The 23,615-nt window shown below is 50.6% G+C and overlaps 1 protein-coding gene across 9 annotated transcripts in view; it reads left to right on the top strand.

Annotated features, from left to right (window-relative positions):
- The window catches only part of Vps13d (vacuolar protein sorting 13 homolog D), a 243,360-nt gene extending 220,054 nt beyond the window's left edge, over positions 1-23,306 (top strand). For all 9 annotated transcript variants that reach the window (XM_058572649.1, XM_058572650.1, XM_046424684.2 and 6 more), the window contains 3 exons: positions 11,693-11,824; positions 18,922-19,162; positions 20,562-23,306. In XM_058572649.1, coding sequence (XP_058428632.1) covers positions 11,693-11,824; positions 18,922-19,162; positions 20,562-20,693 — 505 coding nt within the window. In that variant the 3' untranslated portion in view covers positions 20,694-23,306. The remainder of the gene's footprint in view (positions 1-11,692; positions 11,825-18,921; positions 19,163-20,561) is intronic.
- The last annotated feature ends 309 nt before the right edge of the window (positions 23,307-23,615 follow it).

The raw sequence follows: 23,615 nt of genomic DNA, 5'->3' as shown, positions 1-23,615 counted from the left end.
GCAGTTGTCATTGAATCAATTTCTCACCGTTTTTCCTCCAGATATAAAACTTAGCTTAGTTGCTTGGTGATCCCTAGTCTATGTTCAGCGTCTCGCCAGGTCTTTAGAGATGGACAACAGGACATCTCGCTGTGCCTGCGCCTCCACAGCCAGTTGGCCGCAGCATGCGGAAGGAGGCCCAGGTGGATGTTTGGATCATATGTGGTGTGACCCACTCCTGGCTCTCCTCTTGTTATTTGTGTCTGCCTTTCCCTAGTGTTTGGTCACCACCAGCGGATCAGCAGGTCATGGTAATGGACAGGAAGCCCACCCCGCCCCCAGCCTCTGTGCACTCCCACTTGGCTCCTTCATACTCCCATCACTTAGACATGATCTGAGTTTCTTCTGTAGTCATGTCAAGGATGTAGACCTTGGAAGCTTCTTGGTACTACCTTCTTTAGTGTCCCTCTAGGGTCTTCAGAGTGCCTGACACAGTGGTGGACTCAGAGTGTGTATTAGTTAAAGAGAGCCTTACCCACAGCCATGCCGCCCAGAGCTGACTGAGCCAAGAGAGTCAGAAAGACCCACGATCTAGTTCAGCACTGCTGCTTACCAGCTAAATGGCCTTGGACAAATCTACTAATCTCTCTGCAGTAGTTTCCTCATCCAGAAATTGAATTACTAGTAAACACTTTCCTAAAAAGAATGGCGTGAGGATTAGAGTGTCCAGTATACAGTCAGCTCTCGATAAATGCAGCTACAGAGACCTACTGCAGACCTCAGTGGCCCAGCAGTCCTGGTCTGGTGACTTCTCACTGAGGCTGGTGGGAAAATACAGAGGTCAAGTCGTACGTTGAGACACACTCAGCTTTTGCATGAGTGTCCCGAGGTTCCGCGTGCCTCTGTTGAGTCTGAATCTGATTTTTGCCAGCGTGGAGCCTCATAGTCATTCAGGGGTCCACATGATGCCAGAGGTTTAAAACATGCCCATTTTTCTCTCGTGCTTTGCCAGTTTTTCTTAAACAGGTATGGGTGTGTGTTTGTGTGCGCATGTCTGTGTATATGTGTGTAAAGTGCTTGGGATGAATAAAGATGGATCCAATTTTGCCTGGCATAGCAACTATCATCCTCAGTAGCCTCTAAGTATTTCACCAAGTGCACTTTAATTGGTTTCCTCCCATTCTATTTTTATTTTGTAGTCATTTTAATGTATGGAGAGCCAACTCTGAATTTCACAGAGACATTTTGTCATTAAAACCTGCTATTAGTTCAACCACCAGGGGCCCAGCTTCAGCCAGAGGACTGTAGAGAGGTCTGTGAGCGGTGTTCTCTCATGGCCTTACCGCAGCAATGACCCTCCGATTTGTGATGCACACAAACCAAAACCCACAGGCTAGGCAGCCAAGTGTCCTCTGCAGGGCGGCTGGCCATCTCCACCTCTGGCCCCTCCTTGCCTGCATCTGGTGGCCCCCAGCCCTGCTGTGGCATGCAGCTCAAGAGCCCTTCTGGCCCACGTCACCTTTGTGTACTGAGTGGACAGGAATCGGCAAACCTGTTGAGTGCACGTTTAATGTGACACAGATGTGGGACGGACTGCAGATCTTTCTGCTTTACACATTTTCAGCTTTTTGCATTTCATCAGTGTTGCTTATTATTTACAGAATGTAACTCGAGACAGCAGAACAGATTGTAATTTTTAAAAAGGTTTTGGGGGTGATGGGGCCGCAGGGGATCTGGGAGAAAAAAATCCAGTAGTGTGGAATGTTGTTTGCCGTCCAGACCAAACAAACCCGTTTGCCAAGGTTGATGGACTGTGACAGTCAGGCCGGTTCATGTTAACACTGGCGGCACTTAATTAAAAGGCAGCTTGACCATTTTATCACCAAATAAAGAATAATCTTTTGTCACCAGGTAGAGCATCATGGCACCAGGCAGAAATGTCCTCCTTGTAGAGGCAGTGAAGGGCAGCCCTGAACTGCCAGCTGTTCTGCTTCCTTCCTGTCCAGAGAGAAAGGATGCCACTGAGCCAGTCCCTGATCAGACACATGGCCATTCTTCCAGCCCGGTTCCTGCTAGGGTTTTGCACCCCTGCACTGTGGCAAGAGCCAGAATGAAGAGAAGTCTCTTTTTTTTTTTTTTTGCCTCAAAATCCAATATACTCTCAAGGGCATTGGAATGAAGGGCCAGAGCCAAGTGGGCACAAGCTCAAAGAGAGGGTGCCATCTCATTGCTAGAGGGGCACATTTGGCTAGAGGTGGCCTTGGCTTCTGAGAAAGCTGAGCCATGGGTTCAACTGGAGGAAAGTGCTCAGAAAGCATCTGTCGATCAGAGGCAAATGGGAAGAGGAGGCCAGTGGTTGACTCTCCCTTGTGTCTTGGTCAAAAGAACCTGAATGTTGGCCTGAAATAATGAAAGCCATATAGTCACTAGCCTGCCAAGAGACTTCTCCTTGGGCAGGCTGCATCCTCAGGTCAGAAGGTTCTGGGCCATTCACATGCTGAGTGTCAAGAGGCTATTCAGCTCGCCACACCCGGAATGGTTGCCAGGATTCCAGGCCTCACTGTCCTTTTCCTTCCCGGAAAAGTGCAGACAGTGCACTTCCCCCAGGGCCACCAGGCAGCTCTACAGTTGCCCTCTGGGAGCACAGTGACCCGGGTCAGTAACTTCCTGGTCCTGACAGAATGATCAGCATTCCTGTGCCCCAGGGGTTCCTGGATTATTCCCAACTTCCAGCTTCTCCCTAGCTCAGGCTGGAGAGGAGATCCCGCCTGCCCTTCTCCACCAGCCTTAGCCTCGGAAGCAGCAGCTTCAGCTCCTGGGCCGGGCACCATCCTCAGTGCTAGGCAGCATGCAGCTTCCACTCCACACTCCCCGGCTTTCCTGCAAGGCTCCGTCAGAGCACCAGCCCCTCCCTGGCAAAGGTCAGTGGCTGGGAAGAGGCTGCTTCCCTACCTGCTCTGCAGCCTTCCCAGCCAGCTGCAGGGCCCGAAACAGATCGGTTGAAGCCCAGAGTGGGACACCTGGGTGTAAGCTTCCCATCGCGGTTTTAATTTTAATGAAGCTTCTCTCTCTTTCTGAAGCATCTTCTCCTGCTGCCACTTTCTCCTTTCCCACCTCGCCTTCCACCATTCCTCTCTCTGAAGTAAAGGGATGGTGAAACCCCAAGCTGAGCGAGCACACAGGTGGTCTTAAAAAAGCAAACCAACCACAAAGTGGGCCCCTCTGGGCTGCAGAGTCCCCATATCTGCTTGACTTTGGCCATGAAGGAGGCCCAGGGGGTGGTGCCTCAAGGCAGCTCCTAAGATTCTTATCTCACAAACTACATGTCCAGAATGTTCTACCACTAAAAGGTTTTTTGTAAACCCCCTTATGGTGAATTTCATTAATGGTAATATTCCAAAACTTTCTGAATTCCAGTTCTAAGAATTGGTGTCTGGTATGTTTTGTTGAGCCAGTAGGTTGATTAACTGTAGCTCTTCCAAGAAAGTTCTGTAAAGAAATAAGATCTGGATGGGGCAGGTCAGGTGAGCAAATACTTGGAGCAGTGGTTCTCTAGAAAGAGCTCACATACCCAGCACTCGATATGCTCCTGAAGAATTATTCCATGGGGGCTGGGGTTGGGGCTCAGTGGTAGAGCGCTTGCCTAGCACGTGTGAGGCACTGGGTTCGATCGTCAGCAATACATATAAATAAGTAAATAAACAAAGGTGTATAAAAGAAATCATTCCAGCATTCTGTAAAGCACAGCTCCCATGGTGCTTAGTCAAGGTGAAATTTTAAATATTGTACTTTTGCATTCAGGTGTTGTAAATGGAGACAGGAAGGAAGGGGAGGGGTCAGTTAACTCTTATGGGGCTGCGCTGCACACATCTCACAGTTCATCTCAGCGGTACCATCCAAATAGGTGGTACCTTCTCATTGCTGATAAGGAAACTGAGGCAGAGCACAGTCTGGGGAGTTCTTTAGTGTCCCTCAGCTAGTAAGTGACTAGACTGGGATTTCCATCTGTCTGTCATTTTTCCAAGGCCCTTTGTTCTTCTCTGTGCCACCTTGCTTCTAAATTTCATTTCTTCTCTTATAGAGATCATCTTAGGGTAGAGAATATAAAAATTGAAAGAAATTATATAATCATTTGCCAGAAATTAATCCAAAAATACCTGGTTTAGTTTAATCAGCATTGGTACCTAATAGCCGCAAAACAAGATTTACCAGATATGTATGTTTTAGCCCATGTGAAGGATTATGGGATTAGCACTAGAGGTGACAGGTTACAAGGAATTGGACATGACTTGAAAGACTCCTGTAAGCACTATACTCTGATCCAGAATGCTATAGTTAGAACACAAAGTTTGCATGTGTAAAGTGTCTCAGTTTTATGATAATTGCTGAAGTTGCAAACCGCTTCATAAGTTGTCTACTGTTGTTTTTTCTTTTATCTTAATTTTATTTATTTTTATGTGGTGCTGAGGATCGAACCCAGGGCCTCCCACGTGCTAGGCGAGGGCTCTACCGCTGAGCCACAACCCCAGCCCCAAGTTGTCTATTGTTTTTTAAAAGCAAAGTGACCCCAGAATGCATACAAAAGTTATGGCATTTTAGGAACCCTGGGTTGTTTGGCAGCACTCACTAGAACCTTGTCCACTCTGTTTGGAATCTGCATGAAGTGAGCCTGCCTTGCCCCTCCCACCCAGCCACATTAACAGGTAGTCTCAGCCTGAGGCAGCGGCTGAGGGGAAAAAATGTGGAGTATTTTCGTCTCAGAGTTGAAATCCCAAGAGGCGTATCTGTTGGCATTCATCCTACCAGCTGTCACAGTTGCAATGTTATGGGGTCCCCAAAATGTGTGAGATTATGGGAAGCCTTGACCCCCATAAACAAGTCAGGTGCGAATCCCACTGATGGGAGGAAGCCCTGCCCAGGAAATGTCGTCCCTCCTGCTGGATGTAGTTACCAAAAACTTAACAATATAAATATAATTTCCGTGATTCCTTGAATCAACATCTCGCCTGCATTTTCAATGGCAGCCTCACGATGTGGGATTTGGAGTGGTGTTTGCCTGTGACTTCAGAACTCCAGGGAGAAGTAAGGTGGGGTGTTAACAAGGGGCAACCGGGAAGGGAGGGAACTGCAGCAAGAAGCCCTGAGGCTGTCCTAGGAAAACCCAGTGGGAAAGGCTGGCGTCGCACTGGCCCGGCCTGGGCCCCCCATGGGCACCTGGGCAACCCCTGCAAGTGTGCTCGTGACAGGGGGCAGCGTGCTGTGTCACAGGCTCTGTTCTCAGCACTGGACACATACGTCAACCCCACTTCATGGAGGAAGAGACCCCTTGTAAGCGGTGGACGCACCCTGGCGGGGAGCCTGTCCCCAGCAGTCCTCACCTCTGCGCCACACTCCCTGCCACACCACACCTTCGGCTTCTGCTTGTCCCCTCACTGAGCTCCTGGGAACTTACTTCATTCCCATCTTGCCCAAGGCCTGGTCCTGGCCTTGGTTCAGCATGAGCACCTGGTGGGTAGGGTGGAGATGGGGACAAGCAGGTACAAGCCCGTCACTCGCTTTCCCAGCCACCTGAGTTTGGATCTCAAGTCCGTAATTTCTCTTAAGAATCAATCTCCACTGATGTCATTTCTTTCTGCCCAACCAATTTTTTCATGTGTCCAAATTCCAAATTATCCTAAGAGATACTTGATACAGTTTTCTTGATTCAAGATTGAATACAGCCAGAACTCAGTAGTTATCATTGAACCTCCTCCAGATTGAATCCTATATGTGAAGTAGGTTCTAGCAGGTGAGTTTCTGTCTTGGAACTGAGTGGAGGGATTTTTCATGGTAACGGAGCCAGGATTGAGAGGTTTTCATCCTTTTCACAGAACCTTCTCTGCTCACAGTGTGCACTAAGGAGTAAATTTTGTGAAGAAACACTGTCCCACTTGGGCCTTGGAAGGACAGGAGAGGGCTGGGTCAGGGACAATGCAGCTCGTGCCATGGTGGCTTCTTGGACTTGCAGATGCTGCTGTGGTGGACATAGAGGACTTTTAACAAGCCACACCCACCATTACAGGTAGTCTGGTTTGGGTACACTGGTTCCTTTCAGAGCAGTGACATGTTTGAGCCGTTCAGTCAAGAACTCTGGTATCACTTAGCCATTGACAGCCAGCAGTCAGCATTTGAAGACATCATCTAGGTTGACCTTCTGTTCTCAGTCTAATTATTTGTGCTGCGTTGAGCATAGTATAGATACTTAATTAAAACAAAAGTCTTGGACACTTACGTTAAGGAGAGACAAGCACCGTCCATGACTTGGCTGAGGTCAGGGTGTATGGCCCCCACGGAAGATGGTGGTCATCAGCTGAGTAACGGCCTGCTATGCTGGGAAGTCACAGCTTGATCCACAGGGCTGCCTCATTTGCCAGTGTGACCATCGCTGATTGGTAGACACTGCCCACCCAGACTCCTCAACCAACATCTCATTTTAAGCTCTTCAGGGTAAGTGGAGGTGCACAGCGGCTGTCTCAGCTAACAGAACTGTGGCACATACTCACCTCGGCTAAGAACACGCCGTGGCTGCCAGCTGCTGACCCTAAGGCTGCAAGGCGGAGCAACCGAGTGGAATCGGGTACATCTCCTGTGTCACCTTGTTTGGATCTATCGTTACTAGAAGAAAATGACACCGATTCTTTTTATGCTCTTTGGTTTGGGGCCTCCAGTGTCTGACAGACAGCACTGGCCAGATGCAGACCAACTTGGGGGACTTCCCTCCCTGGGTGGGGATCTGCTGTGTGTCGGCCTCCATATCGGCAGCCCCTTCCCTGGGGGAAGAGCCGCCCATGCCGCATCGCCGCCTCCCTGACGTTTTCCTGAAATTCAGAGCTCAAGTTCATTCGGTGCTGACATTTTGGATTAGCTGGTTGACTGGAAGGACTGCTTCTTTCTATACGCTATGAAATTTATAAACCGCAGCAGCTGACGGCTTAAAATGGCCGACAACTCCCAGCTGGCAGCAATTAAATACACAGCAGACCTCTGGCTAAACAAAGGCGTGTGGAGGCAGAGTGTGCGCAGCACCGAGCCGCCGAGCTATCCGGAGGGTTGAGCTGGTTACAAAGAGGCACTGTCCCCTGAGGAGGGCAGTGCTTGGTTTCCACTTCCGGTTGAAGCTGCATCATCCAAGGGTCACAGAACCAAGATTTGCCCAAGTGGCTGCTGTCGTGTCCGCGGAGGGGGTCACAAGGAAAGGAGTGAAGCCAGCAAGGAGACTAGGCGGGGACAGGGTGGGGAGCCAGAGCAGATCCAGCGCCAGCGACGGACCCACGGCCACTCTCATCTCTTCATTGGACACCACTGTCCTCTGAGTTGAAGAAGATGGAATGAGAAAACAGGCATCTTATACCCATTCCAACAGCAGAGGTTTGCGAGTCTAGACCAGTGCTGTCCAAGATGCAATTTCAATATAAGCTGATTTAATGTAGTTTAAAATTCAGTTCTTGAGTTACACTGGCTACATTTCAAGTGCTTGGTAGCCACCTGTGGCCAGTGGCTGTGTATTAGACTGCATGCCCCGAGTCAGCGCCTCATGTTAGGAGGGATGTGGAGGAAAAGGGACTCCGAGTGCATTGTCGCCACGTGGAACAGTGACGTGGTGACTGAAAATAGTTTGAGTTATCCTGATAGGTGAATTTTACACCCTGCCATCCAGCAGATGCCTCCTGGAAGAAGACGTGTAGGAAGGTTCCTAGCAGCACCATTGGTAGAAGCACAGCCTGGAAATGACTCACGTGCCATCAGCAAGATGGTGGGGGATCATGGGATGTTCAGTCAGTGGGGTGTTGGTAAAGTAGGCACAGCACACTGAATGCCCCACCCCACTGCCCACTGGTGTTCAGTGGTCCCAAGAAGGGTGGCAGAGTCTCAGCAAGAGGACAGCGGCTTTTTTTTTCCCAAAAGCCCCAAACAACTGGAAGCCAAAGGCCAAAACCCGAAGGTGCCGAAGAATACTTTGCAACTTAAGAAGACTACATGAGAAGTCAGGTGCAGGGGTGCACGCCTGTAATCCCAGCAACTCAGGAGGCTGAGGAGATCGCAAGTTCTAGGCCAGGCCCTGACTTGAAATAAAATATAACAAGGGCTGGGGATGTGACTCGGTGGTTAAGTGCCCGGGTTCAGTCCCCAGCACCAAAAAAAGAAAAAAAAGACGACATAAGAAACAAAAACATGCAATGTTAGATGCTTATTTTGGCGTCATGGCTGCCTTAGGCAAGCAGGAGCAGCAGGTGTGGGTGCAGAAGGCCGCACACAGAGCCCAGCTGTGGTCAGAGTGGAGTCTGGGACCTGGTGATGGTGGCTTCACAGATGTTTGTTGAATTATTTCCAGTGAGTCAAGGCCAGTGATAATGGGCCTGGAGCTGAGGAGAGTCATGAGTTTCACCCCAGCGTGAGGTTCAAAAAAGAGGAATAGAGTTCTTCTGCTCCAGGGGCAGAGATTCACTGGAATATGCATGGAAGTGACTTGGGAATAGTCAGTCACTTAAAAATGGACACACTGTACTCCTGAGTCAGGGAGCATGGACAAATTCAGGATTGCTGTCACCCCAGTTTCTTGGGGTTTTTCGAATTCGTAGTATGTATTGAATTCCTGAGTAATTGTAGAACTCGTTCTACCCACAGGGGTGGCCCTGGCCAGTATCACTGTATAAACTGCTGGCTCAGGAGGCTTGCAAGCACTAGCTTATAGGATTTTGTAATTCTTTGGTTAAATTTGCATCTAAATTTGTCCACACATGAATTTTAAACTCCACCCTCCCTTCCCCCACCCACTACCTACCAACTTGGACTGAGAAGTTGAAATTTTAGTCAAATTTTGGAGAAGAAAAATGAGCTTTGCAGGCACTGACAGTAAAGGGTTAAGGTACTAAGAGTGGTTAAGTAAGGTAAGTGGTAAGTAAGGGGTAGGAAGACTGGTAGTGAGAGTGTCCACGTGACCCTATTGTCAGAAACCCATATTTACAAGCCCAAAGAGAAGACCATTTCCTTCTCGGTTCCCCTGTGATGGCTTGAGAATGAGCCTTGAATGCCACTGGGGGCTTCTGAAGTCCACAGCACTGAATGCCCCACCCTGCTGCCTGTTGGTGTTCAGTGGTCACAAGGCAAGGACCTTGGAGACTGGAGGCAGCTCGCAGCCTTTTGGGAAGCCAGATAAGAAAAGAAACAGCAGATGGTCGGAGTTCACCCGGGAGCCTCCACTGCTCCTCCGCGGATGAGTTGGGGGTTGTCCCTCGCAGGTTAGAAGATAATGTGTTGGGAGTGGAGATAAAACGTGTGTGAGGAAGGCCCTGCAGGGAGGCCTCTGGGCCCAGAAATGACTGGACTTGAAAGCTCTGTGGCATGACCACGTGGGGCACTTTCCCTCACATTCTCAGCTGGCTGGAGTTGTCAGGAGATGATTTCTCAGAGCTCAGGTACAGAAACAGGCCACCTTTCCCCGGCTTCTCTGGCTTCCGTGGGTCCCATCAGAGGGATCCAGGACCCAGTGTTTCCCGTACGCAGCAGCATGTGTTCCCTGTGTAATTAAAAGAATTTATCTTATGTTGAAGAAGACATGCGTCCACAGAGGTGTTGATCTCGTGGTGGGCCTTGGAGCCCCTTCCTTCCATCAGTGGACTGGACAGTCGCGCCCTCGGCCTGTTGGGAAGATGGACTCTAGCTCGTTGACATTGTGCCCTAAAGTCAACAGTTGGCTATCAAAGCTCAAAATCTCAAGTTTCTAAACTCTCTACCAATGTTTGCACATTCCCTTTTTCTTCCGAGCTCAACAACTGGCCTTCATCTCTACCCCACATCGCATGTTTTTGTTTCTTATGTCGTCTTTATTTTCTTTTTAATTGGTGCTGGGGATTGAACCCGGGCACTTAACCACTGAGTCACATCCCCAGCCCTTGTTATATTTTATTTCGAGACAAGGCCTGGCCTGGCCCATTTATTCATCTAACTGCGATTGCTCCTCTACCACCAACCAGGCACTGTTCTGGATCCCAGGATAGCAGTGAATGAGACCAAGTGCTTCTTCCCCATGTCTCCTGGGAGCCAGAGCACAGGTACAGGTGCTCATCCCAGTGAGACAGGAAGCGCATGTGCTTTGAGCAGGTGACCCTGCTTGACCCAACTGTGATTTCTAATGGGCTGTTCTCCTTGTGGTGAGGAGAACGGATGGAATGGAAGTAGAATAATTGTGAGGCAGTTGTACCCATGAATTACAAATCCAGAGGCTATTTGTTAGATGTGACAGAAAGGAATAGATTTCAGATATATATTGAAGGATTTCAGTATTGGAGTGAGCCTGTGGCCTCCCAGTAGACTGGCTACCTGTGGTGAGAGGACTCAGAATCAAACCTTACGTCAAATGCATGGGGAAGCAGCCCACCATATTGCTCTTGGGGGGCCTTTGGGCTTCCCAGTAGTTGGGAACCAAACAGCCAGCAGTAGACCCAAATCTTAAAGGCGTGAGGGAGTCGAGCCACAGTGGGAATGTGTGCACATGTGACCTGAATGACCTTGTTCCTCGCCCGTTCATGGCACAGGTCAATGAAACTTCCTCACAGTCCTTTACCTACCCCTGAAGAGCACAGCTAATGGGACTGTATCACCTTGTGGGTGAACTCTTGGCCAGCTACCCGGGGTTTCTGGTTTTCTGGTAAGGGCCCTTACCACATGTCACCAGGTGTGGGGCTGCCCTTCAGAAATCACGGCCTGATGAGCGGAGCAGTGAAACGCACTCGCAGCTGCCGCCAGCCTTCCCCCAGCCCGCAGCAGTTCCGGCGTGCCCGTGCCTGTGTTTCTGCCCGGATTTGCCCCCTAAGGCACTTTGTGCTTGCTGGTCGTCTCCACACTGCGGCCGGCCAGCACGTGGCTCTCCAGTGCTGATTCAGTGTGGAAGCCTGAGCCTCTCTTGGAGGTTTGTCTAGAGAGGGATGTTTTGCTTCAGTGGGTTTCAGGAACAAATAATAAAAAGTACAGAGAGTACAAGGCCGAGGACAGACCCAGCACACTCTTATCAGTCATCTGAAATATGCGCAGCCTTTCCAAGACAAATATGGACTCCTGTTTCTAGGAAAACACCAGAAAGTATTTGTCAATTACCTTGTCTATGGTTTGTGGAAAAAGACAACAGCAGCAGACCCTGAAGGCCATAGCAAAGCAGATTCCTTGGGCAACCAGGAGCTGAGTGGCATGAGGTAGAGGGCCGCAGAAGCCCACTGTGGCCTGGGATGAGACAGGGAACCTGTGTTCCCCAGCACCGTCCCTAGCCCTCCACCCAGGCAGCTGAGCTGTCTCAGAAGAAGGCCAGAGGCAGGGTGGGTTCCCACTAAAGCCCACAGCCCGTTGGCCTTCCTTCTGACCCACTGCAAGCCCACCACGGCTCTCCCAAAGAGGTTCCTAGGAAAGCAGAGTGTGGCCTGTGGAAGGCTCGAGTAGGGGCTCTAACAAGAGCCTCCGCCAGGGGACAGCTCAGAGACAGTGAAGCGGAGGGCTAGGGAAGTTAAGTGGTTTGCCCAGGATCACACAGCTGGAGCGGGTTTCCAGGCAGGTTGAATTGGGAGTGTGACCACTACCTCGTCGCTCTGTCACAGGCTCACGGTACTTGATTCTGCTCGTTGACTACAGTGCGCCTTTTGACCTTAATTCTTAACTGATTTTCTTCCTGTCCATTTGCCCGCAGGACCCAAGCACAGAGGGTGCGGAGACCGCGTTGCTGCACCGGACCCCAGGGACTGCTTCCCCGCTACTCTGAGAGCCAGGCCGAGGGACAGGAGCAGCTCTTCAAGCTAACAGACAATATCCAAGACGAGTTGTAAGTGGGAGCCTGGGAGACAGCCCTGTTGGGCCACCCAGTCACCTCTTCTGTCTGACTGGGAGCAGTTTCCCTGTGACCCAGCCTCATTCTGAGGCTCGGACCTCAGAGCTGGTGATGTGATTCCTTGGCCCACAGGTGACCACACAGGAGCAGCCTTCACAGGGCAGTGTGCTTCTCAAAGTCCCTTCTGCAGCCATGACTGGCTCTTCTGTCTCTTCAGACACAACCGTCTCTGTCCAGGCAACTCTGAGAGAGAAGAAAAAGTAAAGGCTCTCAATCTTAAGGGCTTCTTTTTCCCCTGTAAAATTTTCTTAATCTCTGATGTCCTATTATTTTCTGTTGGATGGCAGAACAAACCATAAACAAATAGTAAAAATAACCAGTAGTTCGATGCTTTTAGAAATGTGGGGTTTTTTTAAGGTCACCTTACTACTCTTTAAATATGGAGCCTTATATACCTGATATCTTGTCACATTTTCAGTTAGTGACATCTAGCTGGTGTGCTAGAATTAAATATGACACTATTTTAGGGTATTCTGCAGACCCCCAGTACTTGACTAGGTATTAGAATCACCAGCCCAGAGAGAGAGGCATTCTGGGTGGTGAGTTGCAGGGCACTGGTTTAATTTCTGTGATGCTCATTTGCCTTCTGGATGGTGAGGCCAGCCAGGGAGTGTCCTGAGCGTGGTGCATGTTTGGTTGGTGGAGGAGCTCAGGGGATGCAGTGCCCGGAGCGGTCTCCAGTGTCGTCAATGGAGACAGTGTTTGGGATAACTCACCTCACACTTTGTACGAGTATTCAAACAGGGACCTAAGAATCACATTCAGAATTCCTTTGTTGTCTGCTGGATGGGATGGCATGTCACCACACCATACCTCCAAATATTAGAACATAATATTTTGATAATGTAGGTATGTTCTTCTGTCAGCCGGCTCAGGTTGTCACAACAAAAAACCATAGACCAAGTGGCTTAAGCGACAGAAATCTGTGTTCTCACAGTTCTGGAGGCTGGAAGATGAGATCTACATGCCTGGCAATTCTGTTCCTAGTGAAGGCTCTTGGTAGCTTGCAGACAGACTTCTTGTATGTCCTCGCATGGCAGGGAGGGGAGCTCTCTGGCCTCTTAGAAGAACACGGCTCCTGTTGGGCCAAGGCCCTAACCTCATGACTTCGTTTGACCTTGATTATTTCCTCATTCCAAATAGTCCTGTTGGGGGGTGGGGAGACGTCGGGCGACATATGAATTGGGGGTGGGGCACAACCCAGCCTATATCCCATCATGAATGGGCTCTGCTGTTCACTCCAGCCGTGGCCTGCTCATCACTCTGATACCAGGTCCCCTTGTGTCTCACTCCAGGAAGGACTTTGTATTCCTGTCTTCCCTGGCTTAAAGATTTACACTACTTTGTGTACGAAACTTTGGGCTTTTGAATTGGAGGCCCAGACCATCATTTGTCAGGGGTATCAGCGTGGTGCAGAATCTACTAGAATGGCAGCCTCTTGAGTGTTGGAATTCCCACCTCTTCATTCACTGGAGGATTCGCAACACCTAGAACAGGGGCTGGCATAGAATACGCACTGAATAAATTCAGTTGAATATTGGGATTTAGCATATGTATTAACTTATATCCACTTTCCAATCTTTGGGGGATTTTTTTTTTCCAAAGGCTAACTGAGATTATGAATTATTCTATATTGTACTTTTAATGTCCTCCCAATTCACCTCTGTTCAACTGGAACCATCTCTGGTCCTTACAAAGCTCATTTGCAGTAGAACAGCGTGTGCCAGGAAACAGGAGGGGGAGCCTGCGCAGCCCAGCCACGTGGGGCTGCTCCCGGGAGGGAGAGCCAGAGAACGGGAGGCTGGAGGCAAAATCAAATCAGTAAAGGAGATTTCACAAAACTCTTGAAATTCATGTGAACTAGGAGCAGATATTTGGCATGAATGCATTTTGACTTTAAAGATGAAAACCATGTGTCTCCACCCGAGTTGTGGGCTGAATGTGGCCAGTGCATGCTGAGCAAGGCCCGTGACCTCGGTCTTCCTGGGTGCACAGGAGAAGTCGCCAGGGACCCTGGCAGATGTGTCTCTAAGCATCTTCAGTTGCAGCCTGGCCTTCCTGCGTGAGCCCTGCGGGCATCTCTTTGCGAAGAAGGGGTTCAGGAAAACACAGGCACCGATTCATACCTCTGACTTTTATCCTAGATTTGTAATTAAAAACATGTTTAGAAACCTAATTATTTGCATATTTCCCTTCAGAGTTAACCCCTTAAAAGGGTCTTTAATACCGTGCTCTACTGTTCTAACTAAATGTTTCCACATTTTTTTCCAGTTAGACTCACTGTTTCACTTCTGAAAAATACTGTGTAATTACTTCCGGATGGAGTGGAAACCCCAGGCCCCCAGAGCCGAGGCAGCTCCAACTTTGTTCTCCTAGATCATGTCGCATTTAGTATTTACATTCCATTTAATTAATTAGCATTAAGGAGATAGTTGCTGACGTAGGATTTAAGGGCTGCCGGCTGACAGGCTGCGGTTTCTGGTTGATCAGGTGTTTCTCTGATGCGTTTCAGACTCGTGTCGCTTCTCCATCTTTTTGTTCTTCTTTTCAGTTTTAACCCAGGATCTTCAGTTAAGATGATGTTGAAGTAAAAGTTGCCCTGTATGGTTAAATTAATGTGCTTTCTAATGCTTACTTGATAGTCAGAAGCCTCATTGTCATTCTGAAATAAAAGGGTGCTCACCTGATTGTTGGCACAAGGGGGCTCTTGCCTTTTCAAAAAGGTGCTCGGGGATAACCCGTGACCTGAAAAGCTGCTCTAAACTGCTGTTTTCTAGAATGTAATCCTTGGATTGTATTACCAGTTGTGTAGAAGGTGTCATTTATTGGGTTTTTAACACAGAAAAGTATTTTTTTAAAAAGAAAATAAAAATAGCCTCTAAACCATTTAATAGACAGATAGTCAAGAGTAAAAGTCTCATGGGACATGGGGGACACACCTGTAATCCCAGCTACGCAGGAGGCTGAAGCAGGAGGATTGACAAGTTTGAGGCCAGTCTGGGCGACTTAAGAGAGGCCCTGTCTCAGAATTAACATTTTTAAAAGGAAGGGCAGTGCAGGGATGTGGCTGATGGCAGCGTGTTGGCTTAGCATGTGCGAGACTCTGGGTTCACTCTCCAGACCTACAAAAGAAAATAGTAAAAGTCTCCTTTTTTACCCACTTTGTGAACACACTGTTGATGGTATTTTTTAAGTCTCATCTCTTCTTTTTGATAAACTTTGCAGAGAGACAGAATCAGAACTTTTTTAGCATAGGCCACCATACTGATTCTAATATCATTTCATTATAAATTTAAACCATTCCTTAGCACACAGGACAAACACAAAAAACTAGTCCTTTTGAAGAACAGAGTGCATAGCTTCCGTTGTCTTTCTTTTTCTTTTTCCTCTTCTTCTTTTCTTACAGTGCTGGGGATGGAACCCAGGGCCCTGCACATGCCAGGCAAGTGCTCTACCACTGAGCCACATCCCCAGCTCCAGCTTCCATTTTCTAAACCAGGTAATAACCTGTCAACAACTATTGATACTTAGGGAACTGGACATTCTTTGATATGCCATTGAATTAAAACTCGCATTGGCAGATGACCCAGATAACACATTAAAGTTAATGCCTTGCTAAGTCTTTAATAAGGAGTTCTGAGAGGCTCTGCCGCTGGGTGCGGTATGTCTGGCATCCGGAGTTGCCTGTGTGCTGGCAGGTTCCATCGCCCTTGCGATGCCATTGCACTGCCATTTTCTGAGTCTTCCTGGCACATGAATCTATTAAGTCATCCTTAAAGGAGAGTTAAAAATAAAACCTTTAACCCAAGTTTAAAAATCGTACAGAAATCCTAATTTTTCATAAAATGAATTGTAGTATTACAGCAGCCTCAGGCTGTGTGCACCGAGCCGGGGCCTCTCTGATCCTCACAGCTGAGGGAAAGCCTTCCCAGGGCTTTGTGTTCCAGGCCATGCTTTGTCATCCCCTCCTGTCCCCTGAGTTAATAGATCAAAGGGCAGAAGGTGTGTCCTCAGGACCCACTGGGACATGCTGGCCTCCTCCTGTGTCAGCCCCAGTCACCCACCATGGCCCAGCAGAGTCCTTTTGTGAAGCCTGTTTGAGGGGCGAGGAGTGGAAAGTCTGAATCCTGAGGTGACCACGGATGCTCTGCTGGCGTGACAAGAGAAGCACGTGGTGTCTGTGGGTGGTGGACAGGGAGGGCACGCGGCTGGTGGTCATGAGGGGATAGGGGACAGGAAGTTGCTGGGAAGGCCCTGCCTTTGCTGGGCCCCCTTGTCCCCCTGAGCTGAGCTTCTCTCTCACCGGGTGACAAGTTTGGGATCCGTGTCCCTCAAATGAGAGGCCTGGTCCAGAGCTGTTGGAATGAGCCTTTGATGTGGTCTCACATTGTGTGAAAACACAGAATCAATGGTCACAGCGATGCTGACCGGACACAAAGGCTTGGCCGTCAGTGGTGGAGGCGGGAAGCAATAGGAGGTAGAGGTGCTGTTGGCTGACCCGCTCGGGGTCGTTGCCTAGCTCCCTTTCTTCTCCCAGTCAAGTCCTTGGCTGTGATCTGCTTTTGCTTTGAGAACTTTAGAACATTTTATGTCCAAATATGTGATTAGCAGCAGCAGCTCCAGAGTATGAATGGGGCCTGGACTTGGGCACAGAGATCCCAGCACATTCCACAGCGCCGCCCTCTGCCTGCGCTCCTATGGCCATGAACCTCTGGAGCTTCATGCTGGCTGTGAAGGAAACCAGCAGGCACTGGCCTCTCCCATCGGAGAGGAGAAAAAACAGCCACCAAGAAAGCCAACTACCTGCTCTGCGTCCCCAGCTGGTGGGGCTTCCCTCCCACCCAGCCCCCGTTCCCTTCACTTTGCCTTTCAGGAGGGCCTCCCAGCTCAGAGCTGTTCCTCCAGAACTTTCCTGGCCTGCTGAGGACTTGCCCGTGGCAGCATGGCGGAGGGGAGCCTGGTCTAAGCCTGCACAGGTGTCCCCTCCAGGAAGCGCACTCAGCTCAGTAGCAGCCAGCCCTCTGCCTGGCCTGAGGGCTGCTTCCTGGTGTAAATGCCAGTGGCAGTGAGGCCACACAGGGTGGATGTGCGCTGTCCACCTACGGCGGCCACCTTTGCAGTCCCTGAGAGCCCATGACAGCCTCCTGGCCTGTGCCTGCCCTCCCCACCCCCCTAGTGCTCAGGAATGGAGGCTGCCTTTGGATTTTCAGCCAGTTCCCCTACGAGTTCCAGCTGGGGCCGTGATGCTTCTCCATTTGGCAGGACATGTTTCTTCTGTGTCTTTCCTTCTGTCTCTGTCCTTCTGTCTTCCCTGGACCAGCTAATTTAGATTCCATTCAGCTCGCATCCGTGATGCTGTCGCCTGCGATGCTATCAGAGTGTGGGCCGTGAGGAAGTCCGCTGAGCAGCCTGGGCGCTGGGGCTGCCGGGTGTTTCTAATTTTGGCATCGGGACTTTACAAGTCTGCATTCTTGGCATGGCCAACTAGTCAGAACAACAAACCCCAGTGTTTGTCATGGGGGCTGTAATTAAAAGACAGCTGGAACAAGGTGGACGCTTCCTGCGTCCTCGTGGGGAGAGCAGTCAGGGAGGTGGGGGGCGTAAGGTGTGGACCCCACTCCGCAGACTTATAGCTTAGCCCAAGAGCTGCAGTACTGACCAGGAAACCTGAAAGAACAAAACTGCCTTGGGCAGCGCCCTGGGAGGCCAAGGCAGGGAAGTAGCCAGAGTGGGGGAGGGGTGAGCCTTTGGGGGAAGCTTCGAGAAACTGGAATTGTGAATCCTTAGACTGGGGAGGTGAGCTGGTCGGGAGTGAGGCTGTGTTCTGGGGAGGGCTGACCCCACATGGAGGGAGCAGGTGCCCAGCAGGAACACCCCCAGGCCGCCAGCAGGCAGACCTCCTGCCACCTGCGGCCTTCCGCCTCCTCCAGAGGCGCTTGCTTCAGGTGGAGCCCCTGCTCTAGGCCAGCAGCCTGGAACAGGCGCTCAACAGCCCGTGTGTTGTCGGCTCTTAGTATTCCTGCCGCCGTCCATCCTCCCTCGCTGTCCCCTGAGGTCCAGCCCCATGGTGAAAGGCCAGCACAGGCTGCAGGGGAGCTGTCGGTGCCCTTCCCAGAGTTCACTAGTCTTCCTCCAGCAGCTGAGCAGAGAGGCTGGCTACGCGGGTTCCCACGTCCAGTCTGTAAGCTCCGTGGGAGAGAAGAGGTGGACTTCCTCTTTCCTTTTTTTTTTCTTTTTAGGTTAGGTTTTCCTGAATGGCCCTAATCTCTTCAAAAAATGACTAAAAGTTTTGAAAATGGAAAATGGAGATTGCAATGTTACAAGAAAGCACTTTCTAACTTGGTGTTTGCTGAACGTGGAGTTCAGAGTTCCGAGTCCCTGGAAGGACTGAGCAAGGCGGGGTGACAGGAGGGTGAATGTGGAAGTGAGACTCTGCTGTGTCCTGCTGTCCCCTGGCATCACGCAGCTTGGGAAACCTATTGAATTCTTCTTTGGCCCCATCAGTGTTCGTCACCCGGCCATGTCTTCTAGCCCTTGCCATGGCCGCCTGCGTGCTAGGCAGCATGCCCTAGCTGCTCCTTCAGTTTAACTTTTAAAAGCACGGTACTTTCTTTCTATCAACACAGCACTGCTCAGTTTCCTCTAAGGCTTAAGCTCTCCAAAGATACCCCCAGATAACACCCCACAGGTACCATTTCTGGATCTGAAATCGCTTCTGTTGGTGGAACCCAAAGTCACTGTCACTTGGAACATTTACCCAGTGCTTGTGGAAGGGAACTACATGGCCCAACAGCAGCCCCTGAGGCCAGGGTCCCTCTGATTCCTAGTTTATAAATGAGGAAACAGGTGCCAAGCAGTGGAGCCACCTGCCCAAGGTGTGGTGAGTGAGGGCTCCTGGGTTCAAGTTCAGGCCCTCAGACCCCAGAGCCCTGGGCAGGCTCTACCCATTGCCTGCGTGCTCAGCCCCGTGCTCAGCCTGGCCCCCAGCATGGAGGAGAAGCTCACATTCCCACTCTCCTTTCCCTGTGCAGCTTCATAGCCGTGGAGAACATTGACAGCTACTGTGTGCTCATCTCCTCCAAAGCCGTGTACTTCCTGAAGAGCGGGGACTATATTGACCGAGAGGCCATTTTCCTCGAGGTCAAATACGACGACCTCTACCACTGCCTCGTCTCCAAGGACCATGGCAAAGTGTACGTGCAGGTGACCAAGAAAGCGGCGAGCACAAGCAGCGGCGTGTCCATCCCAGGCCCGTCCCACCAGAAGCCGATGGTGAGTCCCCAACCGCCCCCTGACCCTGAGATGGGCAAGCTCTGGTCCAAAGGTGGCAGCCCCTGTCGCCCTCCCCTCTGACCCTGATCACTACTGGGACTTGTCTGAGAGGGTCGGGCTGCAGCTGCTGCCCTCCAGCTTCACATTCCTCAGCATTTGTGCCTTGTTCCCCATCAATACAGCAGGTAGCAGGGCTCACTCTGGTTAAGTGTGAGGAAGAACTAACAGAATTCAGGGTTCTCATGCACCTGAACTTGACTGTTCATCTTCAGTGCGTTAACTATAAGATGGAGATAGAGCTCACCCTGTATTGTCTCTGATAACAAAGGAACAGTACCCGGCATGTTCAATAGATATTGTAGATAAAAATCATACTTCACCTCTGGAGTGCAGGCAGCCTTGCTCTGGCAGAACTTTTGAGTAGTAAAGCTCCCCCTGAGGATCAGCAATCAGGAGGGCACGCTGTGCGCCAGGCTGCACACTGGGTGCTTGGTGCAGGTTATTTTCTGCCATTGTCCCCACTGTGCTGCTGAGCTAGGGGTCAGGGGAGATGACTCATTCAGTCACACAGCTGACCCCTAAGGAAGTCGAGGCTGAGGCCAGCCAGCCCCACTCCAGGACCCAGGCCACAGCCACCTCCCTGTGCAGCATGGACTCAGGGGACTGTGGCTGAACAGGTGAGGAGGCCTGCCCCTCTGAGGCTGTGGTCTGACACCCAGGTGTCAGTCCTGCCTGGCTCACCTGCTTCCTAGGAAGGTGCCTCCACTGAATGGTCTTTCTGCAGAAACACCAGTGGCCTTACTGAGCCTCTCTCTGCAGGACCTCTGACCTTGCCCCTGCCCAGGAATGCACTCGGGTTTGTTTTGGCTATGACGTTTTCCTGGAGTCACTGGCTCAGTTCAGGCTGGCTGGTTAAGAGAGTTAGCACCCCAAAGTGTGAGTTTTCTAAGTTCCTCCCAGTGGTGGGGAGCTGCACCTCACGTGTCTCCCCTTTCAAGGCAGGTGGACAGGCACATTCTAGCTCAGAAAAGCTCCAGTCTCCAACCGCTTGAATCACTGACCTGAATCCCAAGGTCAGTCCTTTGCCACTGCTCATGATCCTGGTCTGGCAGCTCCTTTCCTCCTCAGAATGGAAACTGGCCTCAGTCAGGAGCTTCCAAATGTTGGGTGATTATGGGCTGGCAGTGGTCACCTGGGGAATGCATTAAAAATGCAGGTCCTGAGGATCCACCCACATTTTTAAGTCAGAATCAACTAGGGGGCCTTTGGGACTGTGCTTTTCTTCAAAGCCTCTTAGTGTCATCCTGTCTGCCGCTGGGCTGGTGGAGCTGCGCCGCCCACACCGCTGGTCGAGTTTGGTTACCCTGAGAATGAGATGCTCATTCTTTTCTCCTCTTAGGTCCATGTGAAATCTGAGGTCCTTGCTGTCAAGTTATCCCAAGAAATAAACTATGCAAAGAGCCTTTACTATGAACAGCAGCTTATGTTAAGACTCAGTGAAAATCAAGAGCAGTTAGAGCTGGACTGCTAGAGGCCCCGGCTGCTGGAGGGACGCTCCCAGACACAGACCTGGCCACCCAGAAGACGGACGCCTGTGTACTCGGCTCAGAACAGAGGGGAACCAGAAGGTCTGGGGGAAGATACCAAGGAACAAGGGAAAGGAAGCCCTCATGGGGGAACCCAATGGAGTTAATTTGTGGGCCGGGGAGTTACTTTAGATTATGGGGAAGTAATTTTTAAAAGGTGTCGGTTGAATAACGTCAAAAAAACAAAAGTACTAAGATGAATCTAATTTTTAAACTGCCCTGTATCTTGTTAACATGTATATATGTACAACTGCGTGTCTGTAAATATACAGGAGCTTCCGAGCAGGGCTGTGCTGTGTGTGAAGGTTTGTCACCTGTAAAGGCGCATAAATTGCACAGGATCTTCTCTTGCACTAGTTCTCCACACCTCATCCAGGGTGCTCTGGAGAGGGGCATTCTCCACAGCTGTGTCGCGTCTGAGCTTTGCACTTTCAGGAGCAGGTGGAGGTGAGGTTGAGTGTTAGGAGTGAGCCCTTGGCGGTGACTGGCTGCCCCAGAGAGAGCACTCCCTGTGGCCCTCTCTGTCCTCACACTAGTCCCTGCTGCTTAGATTCCCCCGGTGGTTTCCTACTCTGTGTCCCCTTGGCTCTCCCCTGCCTGGTCTTGCCCACTCCGAGGTGACGTTGTCTTCAGTTGATGTGCACACTGTTTTTAGAGAGGTTTGAGACATGAGTGGGCTCTCTTGATGAGAAGGCCCGTGTGCTGGTGTCACTGCCCGAGGGACCTGGATGATGACACCAGGATAAGGAGGAAGGAAAAGAAGGTCTTAGAGAAGAGAGGGAAACACGAGTGTTGAAGACCTGTGCAGACCTGCGCTCGTGAGCTTCTCTTGGAACTAGGATTTGGCCAGAGCGTGTCTTGTCCTTGGTTTGAATCCAAGCCTGGTCCAAGAGTCGGCTCTGCCTGGCTCTCGGCTTCAGTTTTCCCCTTTTCTGTAAGGAAAAAGAAAACGAGGGCAGAAAAGCCCCACTCTACAAGGGAAGGACTCACCTGTGATTTTTAAATTTTTTATTTTAATAAAGCTAATCAGTTTCTACAACCTTGTCACATGTAGCTGAGACCCGAGGAGGCCTGGGGGATCAGTGGATGTGTAGAAGGTTTGGATGCTCAAAGTTCACAGCCCACCCCTTCCACGACACAGATGAAGCCATCCCCTCTCCCCACTTCCTTCTGCCCTCCCCTCCCACCCCATGTGCGCATGTGTGGGTCTGTTCAGAGAGGAGGAAGAGCGCTTCTGCACCTGGGTAGTGCTTCCCAGGAGTGGATAGTTCTCATGGGGCTACAAGCCAGGGGGTGGCACAACTGAGTCTAGGTTTTCATAGGCCAAGTGGTTTGAGATCAGGGGTTTGTGGCTCTCCAAGTGACCATCATGAGGATATCAGTGTTCTCAAGATTCACAGCAGAAAGGCCAAGTGTTAGCTCCCCTGGCCTTCCTCTCCAACCTCTGTCCCTGCCCCCCACAAGTCTGGCTTGAGGTCATCAGTCACCAACTGCCTGAGATTACTCTCTCTTCCACATGAAACTCTCAGAAGGGTTGATTCTGTGCATCAGTGAGCCTTCTGTCACTTGCTGGGACAGAGTCACCCTGAGATGTCCTTGCTGGATTGAGAAGCTAATATTGCTATGGAAACCTGCTGTGGCCCAGCAATCCCAAGTGCTGTGGTCTCTGACTTGAGGAAGGGAGCCAAGGGCTGCCGGGGAGCCGGTGCTTGGTGGTGTGCACTGCCCTCTTCCAGCTGCTTTCTAATTGAATCAGCTCTTTAAATGGTTGTCCATCTCCTGTGAGACACAGCCCCTTCCTCTGACATTTGCAGTTTTGAAGGGGCAGATGTTAAAAGGGGATCCAGAGACCAAACAGGGCAGGGCTACCAGGCAAGAGAGGGCCAACTACAGGGTTCCCCCACCCTCCCTGCCCTGCAGCCCTCGTGCCCAGCCTGGGCAAGATTTCAGGGGTTTTGCCATTGCTTCATAATTTGCTGAGACAGAATCCAAAGCTGTGGAAGAAGCAGGCCCTGCCCAGGCTCCATAAATATCCTATTTCTTCTTAAATGGGTATTTAGCCTATGGTGTCTGAGACTTTGTCAGGACAATTTCTACCAATTTTAATGCTGCCTCAAAATGCATAGTTCCTCTTTCAGGAAAGTAAAATTGATGGGATGAAAAGGGGGAAGATAATAAGGAGACCAAAAGCCATCCCAGTCCCCTGAGCCAGCGCGGTTGGCCGACGCATGTCGGGAGGCCAGCCTGGCCAACGTGCCCAGCCCCGGGCCCCAGCCCTGAGTGGTGGAAACAGTTGGGCGACCTCAGCCCCGGCCCCAAACTGCTGTGCCTGGTGGGTGCCCACCCCAGTGTTCAGAAGGCTCCAGGGCCACCTCGTTTTCAAGTGTCATCTGTGCCTCAAAAAATGATGGCAGCTGCTTGGTGAACTTCTGAAAACAGAAGGTCTGTTCCCCACTGTGTGAGCACTCGGTCACCGTGTGTGCAGATCTGGAATCTGGTTCCCATATCAGAGTCGTCTCTCTTCTTCCTGTGGAATAAAATGCGTTGTTGACTTCCCAGACTCGTTTGTTTTCTTCTCGTTTCCTGGTGTTCCATAGATTCTAGAATCTTCAGCGATGACAGACACCAAGTATGGCACGGCATTCACAATACAATGCAACCTCTGCCGCCCTCCAGCAGCTTGTGCCCTGCTCACCTTGCCACCCGAGGCGGCTGGGCTGAGCCCCCAGGATGGATGTGTCCTTTAGAGTTAAGAGATAAATGGAAGGCTAAGCAGGACCATCCAGAGATAGGAGTGGCTCAGGAGTGGCTCACGCAGGTCCAGAAAGGTTTCAAAGATGAACCAACCAGAGGAGGACCCCAATTCA

Source organism: Marmota monax, unplaced genomic scaffold, assembly GCF_021218885.2.
Source record: "Marmota monax isolate L192 unplaced genomic scaffold, Marmota_monax_Labrador192_F-V1.1 WCK01_AAM20220418_F8-fsc00080, whole genome shotgun sequence".
Classification (NCBI taxonomy): Eukaryota; Metazoa; Chordata; class Mammalia; order Rodentia; family Sciuridae; genus Marmota; species Marmota monax.
This window is presented reverse-complemented; position numbering and strand designations above follow the sequence as displayed.